The 20,025-nt window shown below is 61.5% G+C and overlaps 2 protein-coding genes across 3 annotated transcripts; both read right to left on the bottom strand.

Annotated features, from left to right (window-relative positions):
- Positions 1-707: 707 nt before the first annotated feature.
- Positions 708-5,436, bottom strand: LOC115602536 (ETS translocation variant 3-like protein). Its single transcript, XM_030473717.1, has 7 exons — positions 4,923-5,436; positions 3,047-3,100; positions 2,449-2,508; positions 2,049-2,286; positions 1,653-1,794; positions 1,484-1,577; positions 708-1,204 (listed from the first exon to the last, which is right to left on the bottom strand). Exons 1-7 carry the CDS (start codon positions 5,434-5,436, stop codon positions 882-884), a joined length of 1,425 nt encoding a protein of 474 aa, XP_030329577.1. The 3' UTR covers positions 708-881.
- A 1,959-nt stretch (positions 5,437-7,395) lies between these two features.
- ETV3 (ETS variant transcription factor 3) lies at positions 7,396-18,408 on the bottom strand. Of its 2 annotated transcripts, XM_030473960.2 has the most exons (5): positions 18,255-18,408; positions 17,335-17,397; positions 16,176-16,413; positions 14,161-14,276; positions 7,396-11,547 (listed from the first exon to the last, which is right to left on the bottom strand). In XM_030473960.2, the coding sequence occupies exons 2-5, from the start codon at positions 17,378-17,380 to the stop codon at positions 10,391-10,393; spliced, it is 1,557 nt and encodes a 518-aa protein (XP_030329820.1). In that variant the 5' UTR covers positions 17,381-17,397; positions 18,255-18,408; the 3' UTR covers positions 7,396-10,390. The 2 variants fall into 2 exon arrangements, with proteins under 2 accessions (XP_030329820.1, XP_030329819.1); XM_030473959.1 differs by lacking the exon at positions 18,255-18,408 and having other exon boundaries at positions 17,335-17,692.
- Positions 18,409-20,025: the final 1,617 nt, after the last annotated feature.

Genomic DNA, 20,025 nt, shown 5'->3' with positions numbered 1-20,025 from the left:
CTGTGGGAGCCCCACAGGGATACCTGAGTGTGAGGGACCCATGGGGACAGCGTGGAACTGGGGGACCACAGAGGCAGCCTCAGTATTTGGGACCCACATCTGGAGTGACCTATAGACATGGGTTTGGGGGACCCCCCCCGCACACGGCCTGGCACTGGGGACCAGCACATGGCCAGGATCTGCTGGAACCCCCTGTCCCAGCCCCTCCATGGGGTGACCCACAGACACAGCCCCATTATAGGGGTCCCCCTGTACCCCCCCTGTACCAGGTATGGGGGGCCCTGAGCCACAGCAGGGATTTGGGGGGCACCAGGTTTCAGAGGGGAAGTGGGGGCTCAGCCCCGGCCACCCCACAAGGAGCCCCCAAGGCCTCAGCACCCCCTGAGCACCCTGTGCCATGAGGGGAGGCCATTGGGGGTCCCCCAAAAGGAGACCGCCCCCCCCCCCCCCCCCGTCCTGCCCCGGCAGAATTCCCAGTGCGGAAAACATGGAAAAGCGAAAATGAAAATGAGCCGTTTTCCGGGAATCCGAGATATGGATCCGAGCCGCGCATGGCGCGTCCCTGCCCCCCGAATCCGGGCTTCACGCTCCCGGGGGGCCTGAAGGGCTGTTTGGGGGTGCCCCCTGTCCCCCCATAGCACCCGCTGCGGGGGTTTGGGGTCACGGACGTGGCTTTGGGGCGCCAGCTGGGGTGAGAACAGCCAGACTCCTCTGCACGCTGGTTTATTGGGGGGCAAAGGCTGATCTGGGCCCCCCCAGAACTCAGGGGGGGTCAGCCATGGGGCCACGTCCCAGGGTGGGGATGGGGGGACAAGGTGTGGGGGGTCGTGGCTGCACCCACTGCCCCAAGGCACAGCCCACCCCGGGGTGGTTGGGGGGGGTCAGGTGGGGGGCACCCCACTGCTGCTGGTCCCCCGGAGCTCCGGCTTCACCCCAGCGATGGCACCTTCCTCCTCTTTGCCCTCCTGCCCTGGCCGGGATGGGGGCTCCGGCCCCATTGCAGGGGGGAAGCCGGGGTGCAGGAGCAGGGACGGGGGGACCCCCGGCTTGGGGGGCAGCAGCGGTGCTGGGGGGCAGGCGGGGAAGGGGGCCCAGGCTGGGGGTCCCAGCGGGGGGGGGCAGGCAGCCAGGCAGGGCAGCAGCTCCGGGACCCCAAATCGGCAGCAGGAGCCCCCCAGGTATGGGGGGGACACGGAGCTGTATCCTGTGGGCAACAAGAGACGGGGAATGCCGGCTCCGGCACGGCCAAACCGGGATCACAGCGAGGGGCGCAGGGAGCACCTCGCGGTAGGTCCCTTCTCTTTGGCCTCAGCACCCTTTGGGGTGCCCCATCCTCACCCTGCACAGCCGCTGGGTGCTGCTGTGGGACCAGGAACCGCAGGCAGGATGCAGGCAGCGCCCTCCTGCCTGCGCCAACCCCTGCGCCCCACATCCAGCCCCTGCACCCGCTGCCCCCAGTGCTGGGTGCTGGCCCCACACTTACTGCTCCCAGTGGTGCTCTCCCTCCTCTCCAGCACATCGGGGCGCTGGGGACCCCAGCGCCAGCCCAGCCGGCTCAGCAGCACGTTTGGCACCAACTGAGGGGACGAAAAGGGGATGTGGCAGCAGCGGGGACGGGGCTGGGTCCCCGGGGGTGTCCCTGGGTCCCGTACCTGGCTCGGCATTCCAGGCGGCCGGCACAGGCTTCGGGTATCCCACAGCGGGCAGCTGAGGAAGAGGAGGTGGCTGAAGTTGAACTTGTAGGTGAAGCGTTTGCCCTTGGTCTTGTGCAGGATGCGCTTGTTGTAGTAGTACCTGGGTGGATGGACAGGCAAGACGGACACCCTGGGATACTCCCATGGGATGATGAAGGCTCTGCCCCCCTCCCTGTGCCCCACATCCACCTGAGGACGGCGGGAGGGCTCTGCGGAACCATGGAATCATGGGTTGGAAGGGACCGTAAAGCTCATCCAGCTCCAACTCATCCAGTTCCAGGGCACCTTCCATAGCCCAGGTTGCTCCAAGCCCCGTCCTGGGCCACTTCCAGGGCTTGGAAAGCCGCTGCTCACCTCAGTGCCCGGCTCAGCTTGTCGTAGTTCATCTGGGGTTTGCGCTTCCTGCGCCCCCAGAGCCGGGCCACCTCGTCAGGGTCCTTGATGACAAACTCCCCGTCCTCGCCCTGCTGCCAGGCGATGACGTGGCGGAATTCCTCCTTCTGCAGCAGCTCCAGGATGAAATGCCAGAGCTGGATCTGCCGGGAGCCGGGGCTGGACTCGGCTCTGCGCGCCCCGCCGGGGAAAGCGGGCGCTGCGGAGGAGCGGGCACCCTTAGGGACGGGGGGACATCACCCCCCGTGTCACCGCTCCCCGCCGCGGGGTGAGCTCCGTGCCCTGCCCCTGCTGCACAGAGGGGCTGCGGGTGCAGGACGGGGGGCTCGGGGGTGGCTCTGCCCCATCGCTGGGTGCTCACCTGGGACCCAGCAGGAGCCGGGCAGCGCCGGGCACAGGCAGCCCCGCCGCATCCTCCAGCCTGCGGGGGGAAAGAGGAGCCCGCGGGGAGCACCCGCGCCCGGGGTGCGCCCGGGATGCACCCGGTAACCGGGATGTACCCGGGATGCACCCAGCATCCGGGATGCACCCAGGATGCACCCAGGATGCACACAGTAACTGGGAAGCACCCGGGATGCACCCACCACCCGGGATGCACCCACCACCCGGGATGCACCCAACACCCGGGATGCACCCAGCACCCGGGATGCACCCAACACCCGGGATGCACCCAGCACCCGGGATGCACCCAACACCCGAGATGCACCCAGCACCCGGGATGCACCCGGGATGCACCCAGGATGCACCCAGTAACTGGGATGCACCCGGGATGCACCCACCCACTGAGGATGGGGCTGTGCTTGTCCGTGGCCCCCCCGTAGTGGCCGCTGCACCCCATGGGGACGTGTCCTCCCTCACAGGGGGTTCAGCATCATCTGAACCCCCAAACCCACAGTCCTCGACCCCATCCTGCAGGGTGCCGGGGTGGGGGGACCCCAACATCCCCCTGCCCCACTCACCTGCGGCCTCCCTTCCCGGTGGGAGGATCCCTCTGAGGGGCTCCGGGAGCATCCCTGGATATATAAAGGGAGGGGATGGGTTAAGGGTAAATCTGCTTAAACCCGGCGGGAGGAGAGGGGGGAGCGGGGGCAGGTTTGGGGGTTCCTGCTTCACCCCCCATCCTGCTCCGTCCTTCCCAGCCCCGCGTCCCAGCCAGATACAAACGGGACAATTTGGGATACCTGGATCGGAGCAGGAAAGCTCCAAGAGCAGCAGATCCAAAGGGCAGGAGGTTGCGACCCCCCCGGGGGCTTGGGCAGTGATGGAAAAGCTTCATGCCCGGTTTTCCCTCTCCTCATTCCCTTCCCTCTCCTTTATTCCCCATCTCCCGATGCCTGGTGCGAGAGCGGGGGGGCCGGGGTTGAGCCTTTGGAGGGGTGTTTTCCCCATCTCCAAGGTGAGGCTCCCCCCATGGACACAGCCCTGGGGACCACAGACATGGAGGGGGACTCCGAATGGGGATGGTTGAGACCGAGTGCCCTGCTTTGGGGGTGACAGGGAGCCTGTGTCCGCCCAGGATGGGGCAAAAGATACAGCGTGGGGACGTTTCATGGGGTGTTTAGGGCTGATCCCATAGGGCTGAATGTCCAGGTTGGGATTTGGCCACGTTCCTGCTTCTTTATCTCTCCCAAATCCCGCTCCAATCTCCTTAGCCGTGTCCCCCCCCAGCCCCGCTGGGTCCCCGCCGGAGCCGGAGGTGAAGGGCCTGTTTGTTTAGAAGCATTTAATGCTATTAAAGCAAGCGGATTAGGGAGCATCGGGACAGGCGGGAGCTGGGGGGACCCCGGCGGGGCTGGAGGGGGGGCAGATCCCGGGAATCATCCCAGCCGTGGGGCAGGGAAGAGGAGCTGCCGCAGAGGGATGGGGAAGGAGCATCGTGTCACCCCTTCGTTCCCCAGGGCTGAAGCCCCCATCCCGGGAAACCTTCCCCCTGTCCCCTCGTTCCCATCCTTCATCTCCTGGGACAGTGGGATTTAGGAGGTTTCAAACAGGATCTGAACCATGAGGATGACAAAGGGATGAAGGTCACAGCCTGGGAACAACCAGGCGAGGGGCTGGTCCGCAGGCAGGCTATGTCCAGTGGATCCCATCTCCTGCTCGGTCTCATCCTGTATCCCAGGGCTGGATACTTCCATCTTGGGGCTGGATATGGCCATCCCGGGGCTGGATGCTGCATCCTGGTGATGGATATGCCTATCCCAGAGCCAGATATAGCCATGCCAGTGCTGGATACTTCCATCTTGGGGCTGGATGTGGCCATTCCAGTGCTCGTTATGGCCATTCTGGGGCAGGATACAGTTATCTCGGGACAAACTGGCCATCCCAGTGCTGGATACGGACATCCCAGGGCTGGATACAGCATCCTGGGACTGGATACAGCATCCTGGTGCTGGATACAGTCATCCCAGGGCTGGATACAGCATCCTGGGACTGGATACAGTCATCCCGGGGCTGGATACTGTCATCCAGGGCTGGATACTTCCATCTTGGGTCTGGATACAGCATCCTGGCGCTGGATACAGCATCTCGGGGCTGGATATGGCTGTCTTGGGGCTGGATATGGCCATTCCGGTGCTGGATACAGCATCTTGGGGCTGTATAGAGCCACCTCATGTCTGTATAGAGCCACCCCGGGTGTGTATAGATCCACTCCGGGCGTGTATAGACCCACCCGGGTGTGTATAGAGCTACCCGGGTGTGTATAGAGCCATTCCGGGTGTGTATAGACCCACCCGGGTCTGTATAGAGCTAGCCGGGTGCGTATAGAGCCAATTCCGGGTCTGTATGGAGCCACCCGGGTCTGTACAGATCCACTCCGGGTGTGTATAGACCCACCCGGGTCTCTATAGAGCCACCCTGGGTCTGTATAGAGCCCCCCCGGTTGTGTACGGAGCCCCCCGGGTGTGTATGGAGCCCCCCGGGTGTGTGTAGAGCCCCCCCGGGTGTGTATGGAGCCCCCCGGGTGCGTATGGAACCCCCCGGCCTCTGTAGCGCCCCCGGGGGCTCCCTGCCCGCCCTGCTCTGCGCAGCGCCCTCGGCCCCTCGCAGCGCCGGGGCCGCGGTTCAGCCGCTCCCGCTGCCGGCAGCGGCGCCGGGGCCGGGCGGACGCGTCCCGGCAGCGCCGGGCCCGGGCGGGGCCCGGGAGCGCTCCTTGATGCGGGAGCTTTGGCTGCGGCTCCGCGGGGCGCGGCCGGGCCCCGCTGCCCACCCATTGCGCCGGCGGCTGCGGGCGCAGCGCCCCGGGCGGGCTCCGCTCCTCGGCGCTCCCTCCTTGGGATCCTGCCCTGTTCAGGCTTGAACGTGCCGGGAGCGCGCCGGGAGCGAGCGGGATGGAGCCGTGTCCCGGCATTCCACACACAGCCCGTGGCACCGGCGGCGGGGTGCGGGCAACCCGCTGAGACATCCCTGCTGCCCATGGGATAGAGGCACAAATCAGGATCATGGATTAATCCCCCCCACTTCACAAATGAATAGATGAAGTTGGGTGGGAATAGGGGGGGAAAGCTGGAGGTGGGTGGGAGCGGGGAGCTGAGCCGTGGTTGGGATAGAGGGAGCAGCCAAACCCGGGAAAGGAATCAAAGGATAAGGGAGAAATGGGATGGAAAGGGAAGGAGGAGGGATGGGACAGGCGGAGGGGGCTCGTCTGAGGATGGAGGGTGAAGGACAGGGTGAGGGGGAGATGAAGAGCAAGGATGAGGTGAGGAGATGGGGAGGGGGGATCGGCAGGAGATGATAAAGGAGCAAGAGGAGGAGAAGGAAAGGGGGAGAGGAGGCAGGAACAGTGCTGGGGACGGCGCCGGGAGCAGGATGAGGCCCCACTCCAGTTCCCAAAGCCCCTTCCAGGTCCCATCAGCGGGGCTGGAAGGTTCCAACTGATGGGAATCACAACCACAGAATCCCGGGAATAAACCCCATTCTGGTCACGTTTCCATGTGCCTCTTCCAGCACAACCCCCCAGGCCCCTTTTGGGCTGCAGCCGACGTGGTGCCGGGCGGGATCAGGCCCTGGGGCTTCGGGATAGGGCGGCTCAGCTCCCTCTGCCTCCCAGAGGTGCCTTTTGGGAGCCAAGGGAGGATTAACAGCACCTGGGGCAGGAATGGGGCTGGAGGTGGTTTAATTGCTATGAAGAGGAGGCTGGGACGGGATGAAAGAGCTTTGGGCTTTTGTTGCTCTGGTGCATTCGGGTGGTTCCAACAGCACCGGGCTCCTGGTGCTCCAGACACATTCCCACAGGGAGCAGAGACCCCCGGGATCAGTTTGGGGAGACCTATGGGGTGCAGAGGGTGTGAGGAAGCCCCTGTGGGTTTTGCTGGCCGGGGGGGGGGCTCCCACATGCCCAAACAAGCATCCCACATCCCGCCGAGCCGGGCTGCCCTCCCTGGAAAGGCTTTGGAAAGTCCCAGAGGATTCTCCCCCCACACACCAGCAGGTCCAGGGAGTGTCCCCCCCATCCCACCAGAGAGCTCCCATGGGAAGGGTGCTGCTGGCAGCGGGGATTGAAGCCGGGTTTGGCTGAGATGAGTTTAAACCCGACTTTACAAGAACACAGCCCCTGGCCTGCTCAGCCGAGCTTCGGGGCTCTGGCAATGCTCCTGTTGTCCATGCATCTGTCCGTCCATCCCTCCATCCACCATCCATCCATCCATCCATCCATCCATCATCCACCCATCCATCCATCCATCCATCCATCCATCCATCCATCCCTCCATCCATCATCCATCCATCCATCCCTCCATCCATCATCCATCCATCCATCCATCCATCCATCCATCCACCATCCATCCGTCCATCCATCCCTCCATCCCTCCATCCATCCCTCCATCCATCCATCCATCCATCCATTCCTCCATCCATCCATCCATCCGTCCGTCCGTCCGTCCATCCACCCATCCCCACCAAGTCACCCCCAGGAGATGGAACATGGGTCCATCCATGCATCCATCCATCTCCACCGAGTTGCCCCAGGGAAACAGGATGTGGACCAATCCACCCATCCATCCCCAGAGTCACCCCCAGGCGCTGGGATACGGGTCCATCCGTCCATGCATCCAGCTCACCGAGCCACCTCTGGGCGATGGGACATGGGTTGGTCCATCCCTCCCTCCATCCCTGCCCACCAGGAGATGGGAAACAGGACCAGGGGATGCAGGAATAGGAGGTTGGGGGCTGCTTCCCCAAATCCCAACCAAGCGCATCCCAACCCGGATGCCTGGACCACCCCGGAACGCCCCAAAGCCACGACCACCACCGCTGCTTAGTTAAAAGGTTTTATTTAACTTTTTAATTTGAGGTAAAATACTTTTGTGTATTTTCTCTTTCAACTTCCATAACAAAATACAGAGCTATCAGATACCCCTGGAAAAAAAATATGTATATTATACATATATTTCTCTAACATTACATCATATATATATAATATATAGATGCCAACTTTGTGTGGTTTTGACTTTTTTGTTTGTTTTTCTTGAAAGACTTTCTAGAAAGTGGAACGTCCAAAGGCACTGCACGACGGAGGAGATGGGGACAACTTTACACTGGTATGTACAGAGACACCCGCGTTGGCTCCACGGCCCCGTCCGCTCATCCCTGCTCATCCCAGCCAAAGCATCGGGAGAAGTGATTGAACCCAACCAAAACCCAGCAACCCCCCTCCCCGAAAATGTTCTAGTTGTGAAGTTTCTCCTTAAAACCACTCTAAACCCACCCTCCCCCCCCCCCCCAAAAAAATCATATTTGAAGTCTTTAAACAATCTGATTACGATTCTTTCAACCCCAAAGAGAAATCAATGCGTTATTATTAATGGTGGGCTGGAACCCAACCCAGGATCCCAAAGACACAAAAAGAGCAACAACAACAACAGAAAATGACTCGAAAACCCCCCCAAAATAAACCAGAATTATGGAATAAATAAACCAAGGGACAAGCGAGCGCTGCTGGAGCCTCCGAGGGCGCCGCGATGGGTTAATGCTTCCACAGAGGGGCTCTTCCTCCTCCTCCTCCTCCTCTGGATCTGGGGGGACCAGCGGCGGCGGCCCCGCTTTGGGGCTCATTGGAGCTTCATTGAGTTCAGCCATCGCGGCTCGGCTTGATCCTTATTCCCCCCTCACTCATCCATGAAATCTCGGCGTCCGGCTCCTTGTCCCATCCCAAGTCTCTTTTTATCCTACAGCTTCTCTAGGGCTAAAGAAAGCAAAAATGGTTTAAACATGAACATGCTCTTGATTCATTCCTACAGGTGGACGTGGAGATCCCAACCCCCTCGCGGGGACCCGGTTGAAATCTTTTGGCACATCGGAATAAAGAAGAGAAAGAAAAACGGTTTCGGTCTGAAGTTTCGCTCGTTCGTGAACGTTTCGCCTCCGTTTCTCAGCACCCTCCGCCCAGGCAAGGCCAAGTCCGCTCGGGAGCACCCTGAGCCGGCGGGGACCGGGGTGACATGGGCAGGGGTGGGCTGGGTGCTGCCTCCCCCCTTTCAAAGCAGAGCCCATCACTGGTCCGTTGTCCTGAGAACCTGAGTCCTGTATCCCTGAACGCGGAGCTCCCGGTTTGCAGTGCAATGGCTATGAAGAGAACAACCCCCCCCTCCCCTCCCCAGCGCCCCCCCCCTCCCCACAGCACCCCCCCCAAACCGATTACAAACTCTTTAAAGCCAAACAACAGTTCAACTGAATTCCTTCCTGTGGGTTTCTTATGGAATTTTTGGGGTCGGCTCCTCCCCGAGCGGCTCCGGCGCTTGGGCACCGGGGGGGGGGGACGATGTGCATTTACTGATGGGAAAGGCCTCGTGTTTTCAAATTCCTGAGTTCACTCCCTGAGCCCCTCTCCAGGGCCGGAGCGAGGGGCTCCTTCCCCGCTTTTTCCTCCTCTCCAAGAGATAAATCCAGGTGCCGGGGGGATGCGGAGCGCGCCGGGATAACGCTCCCGCTCCGGGTACCGCAACCGGCGTCTCGCTCCGCTGAGGCTCAAGCAGCCCCATCCAAGAGCGTTTCCAACTCATCCCGCGCTCGCACGAGCTTCCTCCTCCAAGAATTCCCAAGTCCTGGGCTGGGGGGATCTGCCCGCACACGCCGCTCGCCTACGACCGGGTGAATAACCAGCCGCCGGCCGCGCGCGGGTCCAACCCTGCGGACATCGGCTGTTCCCAAGCTCCTTTCAAGGAATCCTTTGGGATTCATGGAGACAAGCGCAGGCCTGGGTGTAAGCCGGTGCTTCAGTTACTCAGCCTAAGGAAAGCTGCGTAGGGAAATAGCAGGTTTATAGCAAAAATACAGCGAGATTTACACCGTGGGCACGGGCTCCGCTCCGGCGCGCACCGCGCTCTCCCTTGCTCCAATCCCAAATCCCGGCCTCGGCCAAACGCGTCCGGCTCCTGTCCATAGACCCTGCTCGCAGAAAGCGTAGTTAAGGCATGAGTCAAAGTGATATGGGGAACCAAACAAAGGGAATAAGAGTTAACAAAGCTCCTGTCATTCCTTCTCCATGAACTCACCGCAATCATTCCAGCGTTAATCTCCCAACTCCACCCATACAATTAGGGGGAAAAACAAAAAACCCTAGGATACGTGTTAATGCGTACATTAAAGGCATTAGGTTATTCCTTTTTCCCACCCCATTCCCTTCCCTGAAAGATTATTTTCTGTTAACGTTTTCCTCATGGCTTCTGCAGTATTCCAGAAAGGCGAAAAGGACGACGCCTGCATCCCGCAGCGCTCCCGAGATCCGCTTGTCGGGAATGCAGCTCCTTTTCCAGCAGCGACTTTCCCACTTGTGTCTTCCCCCCACCTTCCCCGCTCCGCAGCCGGTGCAATATTCCCTAATCCCCCTCCCCAAAAACGCAGCTGGCTTCCGAGGCTGGCGCACGGCACGTCTGGAGCGGGGCAGGAATCCTCTCCCACCATCGCACCCGGCTCCGGGTATATATAGAGATATAGATATATATATAAAAAGGGAATTAGCTGAATTTGGAGATTCCTGCTTCTATAAATACTAGAGCATATAGAAAATAGACCGTGTCTGGAGCTCCTCCAGCCTGGCGGAGGCCTCAGCCCCGCTGGAGTTCATGCAAGGTCCGAAGCTCGTGCCCGAGGGCACCCGGCTTCCCTCGCCTCTCCCGGTCGGAGCAAGACAAAACCGCGTCTCACCTGCAGTTCAACAAGGAAAACAAAGAACACACCCCCCCTAGTTTCTAGAATTACCCAAACCAGGCGTAGCCCCAGCCCCCCGCCCGCCCCCCGCGCTCTGCAACCTTGCTACATAAATACACGGATGGTTCCAGCACTCGGGCCCTCGGCGCCGCTCCGCTTTAGGTGTCGGAGGCGGCGGCGGCGGCCGCGGGGCCCGCGCCCAGGTGCGGGGTGCCCAGCGCCCCGGTCCAGTGCACTCGGCCGTTGTGGCGCTCCTCGGGGACATCCACTTGCCGGTCCCCGTTCCAGCGGCGCTTGAGACGCAGCTTTGGAGGCATCAGAGCATCTTCCCGCTTCTCCTGCGCTGCCGCTTCGCCGCCGGCCTCGCGGGGCGGCTTCTCCCCACTGCTCTCGCCTTGCTCGGGGGGTTCTTCGGCCGCGGCGGCGGGCGGTGGGGCTGGGTGCCACGATGGGGCAGCTGGTCTGGCAAACACAGGCCCCTTCTCCTCATCCGCCACGCTGGGGCCTTCCTCTCTGTCGCTCTTGTCTTTCCCTTTCACCGGCGGCTCTTCGGGCTCGGCCTCCTTGTCCATCGCCGGCTCCACCTTGACCCTGGGAGGAGCAGGAGGTACCTGGGGGGCCGGCGGCTCCTCAGCACTTTCCAGTCTCTCTCTGTTTTTACGCCCCACGGGGGGAGGCTGCAGCTTGATGGGGAACTGGGGCTGCTCCTCCAGGGGCATTTGGCACTGTAGTGGTGGCACCATGAGCGGGTAGCGGGGGAAAGTCCGCGGACTCAGGTGGTAGTTGAAGACGGAGCAGGCTTGTGAGTGCAGGTAGTGTTTCATCTCCTCGGGGTTAAAAGAGAAGCAGCTGCTACCTGTGAAGGGGCTGAGCCCCGGAGAAGGGCTGTAGGAGAACAGGGTGGGAGTCAGGGATAACGCTGGAGAGATGGGCACATTGAGGACCCCCCCGCGCCCCGGCAGCGGGGACACGGCGAAGGGGCTGTGAGGATCCGGGTAGATCCCGGGCCTGGTGAAGAGCGGGAGCATGATGTCGGGTTTGCGCTTCTGGTGGTTGACGCTCCCGGCGCCCACGGCGTTGCGGGAGCCCATGAGATCCACCCCCCGGCGCCAATCCGAGGAGCCATCCTCCAGCTCCGGCATGTCCGGCTTCCTCTCGCCGCCGTCCCCCAGCACTTCGGGGTTGGATGGGACCAAGGAGCCGCCGGAGAAGCGGCTGGGTTGGGCATCTTCGGTGGGAGAGTGGCTGTCCAGCGGCGGGAAGTGGAAGCGGGATGAAGCCGTGGGCACAGGAGGAGCGCTCTGCGGCACGACGCCTGCCACGGGGAAGGGGAAAGAAAGAGTAGGGGAAAGAGTTAAGAGCGAGGAGGGAGTTAAGTCCCAGGTGAGGAGCTGCCTGTCGGGCTGCACCCGCAGGCAGTTGGAAGAGTAACACAGAAACACCATGAAGGAGGCAGCAGACGAGGGGACGGGAGGTGCCTTCCCCATCTGCTCCCTGCCCTGCGCTGCTGCAGCCTCCTCTGCCCACCCCAGAACCTCGCGCTGCTGAGGGCAACGGGCTCCTCTCCACCCTGGCCGAGGTTTTGTGACCCTCCAGCGCCACGAAGTCACTTCCACTTTCAGAGCCCTCCCCTCCTTGCCCTGGCGTGAGCAGAGCCCGTCTCAGCCGCGCTGTGATAGCAGCGCGTTGAGCAATCTGGTAAACCTCAAGCGCTCGGGGCTGACTCAAAGTCACTGATTTAGGCTTTTCTGGCGAGAGCTCCTCCTGCCAACGCTGCTGCCAGCTCTCGCTGGCTCCCCTTCCACCACCGTGCTCCAGAGCTGCCCAGCTGCAGCTCACTCGTGCCACAACAAGCCACGTCAAGGCAAACTTCTCACCTCCCCAACTCGCCTGCTGCTTCTCCCTTCCCTTGCAAACCAGAGGCGAGAGCAGAAACTCCATTCCAGTGCCCCCCAAAACAGGTTTGTTATCCCAGCCCCCCATCCCCAGCCAGAAGGGAAGAAAACAGGTTGTAATTAGACAAGTGCATTCCAGTTCTCCAAACTTCTTTTTTTAAATGCATGCCCCAGAGATAGGAGGGAGTGGCTGCAAACAGGGAAAAGGAACAGCACTGAGCAATATTGAGCTGGAACTGCCCAGACTCGTTGCTGCAAGTAATTATAGATTTGCAGCTCAGCTTCATACTACATCTTTACACCCCCGTGCTTTGGCTGAGGCCTCCTGGCGAGCACATTTCCTTCTCCCCGCTGCCATGAAGGTGAAGCACAACGCCTTGATGAGCGTTTCTCTTCTCCCAAGCCCTGGGTTTGGGGTTGTTGTTTGCTTAGAAGACAGTGCCTTGAAAGCACCGGGTGTGCAGGGACTCCGCAGGGCTGGGGAGGGATGTGGGGAGCTCCAAGAGCCCGGAGCAGCCAGCACTGGTGGTAGGCAGAAGCTGCACGAGCAGCGGGGAGGAGACGTGCTCTTGCCCCCACGTAACCCGCTCGGCTCAGCCGCCGGGGTTTCGGAGGCGACTTTCAATCCCCGCTTTCCCCTTTGCTCTCCCTGCGAGACGGAGCTCCAAGGCTTCCCCTGGGGCACTGTTGAGGAGGTGAGAACCAAGCACAAGAGGGTTCAGGCGCCTCTGCTTTGGCGCCTGCTTTGCTGGGGAGAGGTTGTGTCTGGGGCCTTGGAGTGAATTCCAGAAGGGGCTCTTTGGGTGGACTCAATGGCCACTGATGTCTCTGGATGTGAGGTGGCCACGCAGTTACAGAGGCAAATCACCCCAGCTGCAGAAACCCAGCCATGGGGGGGCTTAACTCCATCAAGGAGCCTCCAAAAAACCTGGAGAGGGGCTTTGGACAAGGGATGGAGGGACAGGACAAGGGGAATGGCTTTAACCTGCCAGAGGGGAGATGGAGATGAGCTCTGAGGCAGAAGCTCTTCCCTGTGAGGGTGCTGAGGTGCTGGCACAGGGTGCCCAGAGAAGCTGTGGCTGCCCCATCCCTGGCAGTGTTCAAGGCCAGGTTGGACACAGGGGCTTGGAGCAACCTGCTCTAGTGGAAGGTGTCCCTGCCCGTGCCTTTAGATGAGCTTTAAGGTCCCTTCAACCCAAACCATTCCATGATCCTATGAAAAGGGTCTTGCAAACAAAGGACCCTCTTCCAGACAAACCACAGCAGTGCTGCTGACCTGGGGACAGAGCCAGAGCGAACCCCTGCTCCTGGCAAGAGACTCAAAGGCCTTTTAGGATGAGAAGGGAACAATTATGCTCCGTTCCCAAAGCCTTTTTCGCTATCCTGACCTGCTCTGCCGCAGGGAGCAGCCGGGAATACCTGTGATTTCAGTCAAACTCGGGCCAGTTACTGCTCTGCTCTGGCAACTGCTCTGTGCTGGCTACGACGTTCCTCTCAGCTCCAGCTAGAAGGGGGTAAAGAGAAGCCCCTTTGGCTTGCCAAGGAGCAGCACCGAAGCAAACAAGCCCTGCAGAGGCAGGGGGGAGAGCAAACTGCTGTTAAGCTGTGAACTCGCTGATAGTGCTCCCTCTCCGTGCACCTCTAAGCTCCTTGTCGAGAAGGGTCACATTTATATGGCACCATAAACCTGGGTTACAAGCATGTGAGTGAGGCCAGGGCCCTGCCACAGGGCGAAACCCCTCTTATCCCAAGGACACCCACCCTCCACCAAAGCAAAGCAAACCCCTGGCACCCATAAAGCTCCAAAAGGAAACCCAAATGCCTCCAAGTCACCCCCAAAGATGACCAGAGCCGCGTCTGCGACAACCCCAAGGGAAAGAGTGCTCCAGATAAGGCTTTATCAAGGGCCAGCCGTGCCCACCACAGCCACGCTGCTGGCTCCAGCGGGCTTCCAAGCACGGGAGATGAGTGATGGGGATCAACCCTGACCCACACGAGAGATAAAAGCAGCAGCCCCGACCCCCCCCACTCACCATTAGGCCGAATGTTAATGAAGGGGTAGTTGGGCATCACCAGCTTGTTGAAGTTGAACTTGTAGGTGAACCTTTTGCCTTTTGTCTTGTGGAGAATCCTCTTGTTGTAATAGTATCTGTGAAGGGGAGTTAAAGGGATCGATCAAAGCACGTGGGGATGTGGTTAAAGGCCTCCTTTCTTTCAGTGCCATCAACATCCCCCTCTGATGTACCCACAGACACGAAGTCGCCCCACAATTTGACGTTATGAATCCAAGGAAACATCAGTCGAGTGGGAATTTTCCAGCCACCACCCACTCCTGCACAACACGTTCTTCAGCAGGAGGTTTCAAACCATCTTACCAGGCGTGATGCTCCTTAGAACACGTGGGGAAAGCGAAATCCCCAAGAGAGGGGAAAGCTGAACAGGCCAAGCCTGGACCTGTTGTTCTCACCCCTGTCCAACCCAGGACCAGAGCCATGGGCTGGGGGGGCTCTCTGTGAGCATCCCACTGGCTCTACCTCCCTGTTCCCACTTGTGCAAGGGCCCCCCAGCCCTGTGGCTGCCAAGGGAATGCTCTGGGATCCAGAGCAGGACGGGGGAAATCAGGTGAAGCTGTGCTCAGACTCTGAACCTGCAAGAGGAGAACGTGCACCCAAGCTGGGCTGCAACAACAGAGCTGAGCGAAAGGGACCAAACTACCCAGCCAGCCTCGGATTTGGGGTTCATTTGTGCCAGCAAGGCCCAGGGGATCCTAACACTGTTCCCTTCTGCTCACCCTCTGGATCACAAACATTCCAGGGCTGCAGAGGGCAGGGAGCCTCTGGGATCACCAGCTCCCTTCCTCCCCTCCAGAGCTCGGAGACAGCGGGTGTAATCCCCACCACAGCCTCCTCCCCGCTTACACCACCCCTGTTTGTCCTCAGCCTCCTCCTCCTGGTGTCCAAACAAAGGTGTTACACGGGGATCGCTCGGCGTGGAGGAGGCTGATGTACACACAGCGCCTGTTGCCACAGTGCCACCGAGCACGGCAGGGCCAGCTCCAGCTGGGAGCCGAGGTGCTCCTGCTGTCACCCTCGGCACCAGGATGCCAGGACACGAGGAGGGTTGGAAGGTGGAGGCTGTTTTCCACTCCCAGGCACCAATTACAGCCTCGGTGCTGTTCAATTTATCGTTTCCTTCCTGTTGCAGAACCCGAGTCTTGTGTTTGCTGCCTTGTTTGTCTTTGTCAGCTCCACCCAGGAGGTATCAGAGGGCGTAAGGCAGCGAAGTCCATGTCATGGACTGATAATGCCAGGAACCCAGCCTCAAAATCCTGGGATACTCCAGGAGATCCTGGTACTTTTCCACTGTCATCCCATCAGGCAATGAGAAACCCAAGCGCCACTAAGGAAGGGTCTAAAGGCAAGAGGGTGAAGCTGCACTGGAGGCTTTGGTGTGAGGTGAGGAGCACTCAGCCCATCGCACACAAGGGGATGCTGGGGGGGGGGGGTGTCCTGAAACCTGGGCTTGGGAAATTCCCATGCCAAGGCCTGGCCTCGGGCCTGGCTCTGCCTCGCACGGGTTTAGTGGCGAAGAGGCAAGCGTTAGAAAGGGGAGCTGCTCTCTCTGAACAGCCCCCGTGATGGGGTGAGAGTGGAGCAACACCTCGGGCCTCCTCCCACACCCCCGCTGGAGCCACGGAAGCTGAGAAGAGGGAAAAGCTTCCCGGAAGGAAACCATCCAGGTGATGACAACCTGAACCCGCAGCACCCGCGGGAGGGGATGCGGTGAACGGGGGACTCTGCTCCTCTCATCCCACACCAAGCCCGGGGTGTCCATCCCACCCCCAAAACGGGATACAAGCCTCCCAAAAGCACACGGGATGGAATAGCTACACTTGTCCAAGCGAGGATGGAGGGAGGGCATGGTGCAGCCCCGTGGAATGGTTTGGGTTGGAAGGGACCGCGAAGCTCATCTAAAGCCACGGACACCTTCCAGGTTGCTCCAAGCCCCGTCCTGGGCCACTTCCAGGGCTTGGGAAGCCGCTGCTCACCTCAGTGCCCGGCTCAGCTTGTCGTAGTTCATCTGGGGTTTGCATTTCCTGCGCCCCCAGAGCCGGGCCACCTCGTCAGGGTCCTTGATGACAAACTCCCCGTACTCGCCCTGCTGCCAGGCGATGACGTGGCGGAATTCCTCCTTCTGCAGCAGCTCCAGGATGAAATGCCATAGCTGGATCTGTCGGGAGCCAGGGCTGGACTCGGTCTTGTAAGCCCACTCTGGGAAATGATAACCTTGGGAAAGGACCAAAACACAAAAGAACAAACCCAGAAGGAGTCAGTGAGACCGAACCAGGAGCTCCCAACCACCGAGTCCCACCATGGAATCATCACGCTGTCTCCAGGGTGAGACCACAGAGCAGGGCTGGGGCTGCAATTCCATTAGACATCCAGCGTGGAAGCAGTGAAACCCGGCTCTCCTACTCCAGCTGCTCACTTCCCAACTCCTTCCAGCCCCCTCTCCTCAGAGAATCCCCCAACACCGCCAACGAACAAGCAAGCCAAAAGGGAGGCAGCCAAAAGGAGCCCAGAAGCTCCAATTTAAACTCCAGGTGGCTGGAATACTGCAAAGGATCCCGATGTGGGCTTTTGGCACACGGGGGGGTGAGGGCAGACAGCTCCCAGCAGCTCCAGCTCCCCCGATCCCAGCCTGCTCCAGACTCCACCGCGCCAGCAGATGTTTGTGAGCGGCTGCCAAGTCCGGCTTTCCCAGAGGAGTTTCCCAGCACAAGGACTACCGCCAGGATCGGGGTAGGGATTTCCACCCCCCCCCCTTTCCCTTCCCTTCTTTTCTCTCTTTACAACTCCTCGTAGCCACAATTCCAGGCTCCGGCAGCGTGGCAGAAGTGGCATCGTGCTCCAACGCCACCCACCAGCCCTCTGGCAAGCTGCGACGGAGGCAAAAGCAGGCACGAGCCGCAGCATTCCGGGGGGGCTCCACCTTCCACATCCCAAATCCTCACGACTAAAACACCTCCGGGAAGATTCATTTGCATTTCCAACCCGGCTCGCCTCAAACCTCGCCGACGTCTGAGCGGCTTTTGCCCACGGCCGGGAGCTTTTGGGAGAGGTGGAATTAATCCCTCCTGAGCTCCTTTATCCCGGGAAAAGGATTCCTATAAGGGCTGGAACAACTCAGCCTTTCCACTTCCTTACCTCCTCCTCCTTCTGGCTTATCCACAATGCTGCAGCCCGCTTTCATTTTCTCCCTCCTGCTGACTGCGGAACAGAAGGAAACCGGCATCAGCCACAGCCATGGAATTTCGTCACCTCCAGCCTCTTCCCTGGGCTCTCCCTGACCGTCATCATTCCCAACCGGCTTCCCCCCGGTGTTTGAGCCCAGCCAGGGAGCGGGGCCGGCAGACAGATGGAACAAGCCAAACACACTTTGTCTCCTCTTACCAGACAGGTTCCGCTGCCAAAATACACACGCCACGGACCAGGGAGGGGAATGGGAATGGGATGGGAAGGAGGGGGGGAATCCCGGCTCCCGACCCCCCTTCCCAGCCGGCACATCTGATTCCAATCGCTTCCCGGGGGCCTCGGTGTGAGGAACCTGCGGGCGCCGCGGGAATCGGCTGGTTCCCCCCGCGGAAAACAACGGGAAAACCGGATCCCGACGGGATCGCGGCAGGCACGGGAGCACCCACACCCCCCCCCCCCCGCCCCGGGGAGTCCCCGGCCCCGCCGCTCCGTCCCGCTGGGGAACGTTCAAAGCATGTAAATGGCCGCGGGAGGAGCCGAGGCGCCGCCGCGGCGGCCGGGCCCGCGCTGCCGGGCTCCCGTTACAGCCCCGCCGCCCCCCCCCGCGCCGGCCTGCCCCGGCCTGCCCGCCGCTCCCGCCCCTGCCCCGGGCGGAGCACGCACGGCCCCGCCGCCGCCAGCACCCCCCCGCGGGCCGCTCCCCGCACCGGGCCCCTCCGCAGCGCCCGGCGACCCGCACCCCGGGACCCCCGCGCCCCCATCCCCGCGCACCGCGGCCTCCCCGCCCCGGTTACCGGTTACCCCGCGCTGAGCGGCGCCCCCCCCCGCCCAGCGCCGCAGCGGGACCGGGCCGGGCCCGGAGCGGGACCCACCTGCGGGCGGGGCCGGGGCGCGGGGCGGGCGCGGGGGGGTGCGGGGGGGTGGGGGGTCGCTGCGGTGCCGATGGGGGGGGGGGGGTGCGCGCGCTCTCGCCTCGCTGCTGCCGCCGCCGCCGCCGCCGCCTCCCCCGCACGGGCCACCGGAACCGGAACCGCCGCCGCTGCCGCCGCCGCCGCCGCCACCGCCCACACGCTTCCGGGCACGCGCGCACGCGCTTCCGGTTCCGGCCCGGGCCCGGCCCCTCAGACCCCTCCGCTCCCACCCCCCCCCGCCGCGTTCCCCGAAGGGAGCGCGCACGGGGGGGGGGGGCAGGGATCCAGATGTGCGGGGACACAGCGGTGTGGGGAGCCTGGTGTGTGTGTGGGGATCCGGATGTGCGGGGATCCTGGTGTATATATAGGGATCCAGATGTGCGAGGATCCTGGTATAAAGGGATCCAGATGTGCAGGGATCCTGATAGATATATATAGGGATCCGGATGTGCAGGGATCCTGACATATATATATGTAGGGATCCGGATGTGCAGGGATCCAGATGTGTGGGGATCCTGGTATACGGGGATCCAGCTGTGCAGGGATACAGCTGTGTGGGGATGCTGGTTATAGGGATCCAGATGTGCAGGGATACAGCTGTACAGGGATCCTGGTATACAGGGATCCAGATGTGCGGGGATCCTGGTGTGTATATATACGGATCCAGATGTGGAGGGATACAGCTCTATCCTGGTATACAGGGGATCCTGGTATATAGGGATCCAGATACGCAGGGATCCTGACATATATAGGCATCCAGATGTGCGAGGATCCTGGTATAAGGGGATCCAGCTGTGCAGGGATCCAGCTGTATGGGGATCCTGGTATACTGGGATCCAGATGTGCAGGGATTCAGATGTGCAGGGATACAGCTGTATGGGGATCCTGATATATTGGGATCCAGATGTGCAGGGATCCCGGTATACGGGGATCCTCGTATATGGGGACCCAGCTGTGCAGGGGTCCCACTTGACTGGGATCCATCTGTGCAGGGATCCAGCTGTGCAGGTGTATGACTGTATCAGGATCCAGCTGTGCAGGGATCCAGCTGTGCAGGACCCGGCCCTATGGTGCTGTACAGGGATGGGGCTGCATGGGGGGACCTGGCCATGGGGGCTGCAGCCTGGGGGGGGGCCGATTTTGGGACAGGGCCCCATCCCGGTGCCAGCCCCAGCCCGGAACATCACCCCATGTCCCCCCCCAGCTTTGACACACACACACATGTGTCCCTCCCCATCACCCAGACCCCCCACCCCACTGCAGAGCCCCCGCGTCCCGGGGCACCCCCATAAATGCACCCACACTTGCCTTCACCTGCCTTTATTGTGGTCCCCGTGAGCCAAGGGGTGAAGGGGGCCTGGGGGGGCATCCATCCTGCTGCTCCCGAGGGACAACGTGGGGACAGCTAGTGCAGGGGCAGAGCCGGGGGGGTGGGATGAGGATGGAGCCCCCCCAGCATGGACGAGGTACCCACCGGCTGTGCGGGGCTATTGCAGCACCTCCTCCCGCCTGCCGGCTCCTGCCTGCACCTCGCTGCAGATGGTGATGGGGTGTTCTTGCTGCTGGGGGGCAGAAAATGGGGAGACCCCCCCCCCGAGCCCCCAGCCCTTGGTCAGGGGGATGGGACAAGCCCCGGGGACATGGTGGCCCTGCAGTGCCCCCTCCCCTGGGGAAGCACAAGGAGCTTCGGCGCGATGCCGGGAGCTGGGAGCCAATTCCAGGGTGATGGGGC

The sequence above is a fragment of the Strigops habroptila genome, chromosome 22, assembly GCF_004027225.2.
Source record: "Strigops habroptila isolate Jane chromosome 22, bStrHab1.2.pri, whole genome shotgun sequence".
Lineage (NCBI taxonomy): Eukaryota > Metazoa > Chordata > Aves > Psittaciformes > Psittacidae > Strigops > Strigops habroptila.
Note: the sequence above shows the minus strand (reverse complement) of the source record. Positions and strands in the feature narration are given on the sequence as shown.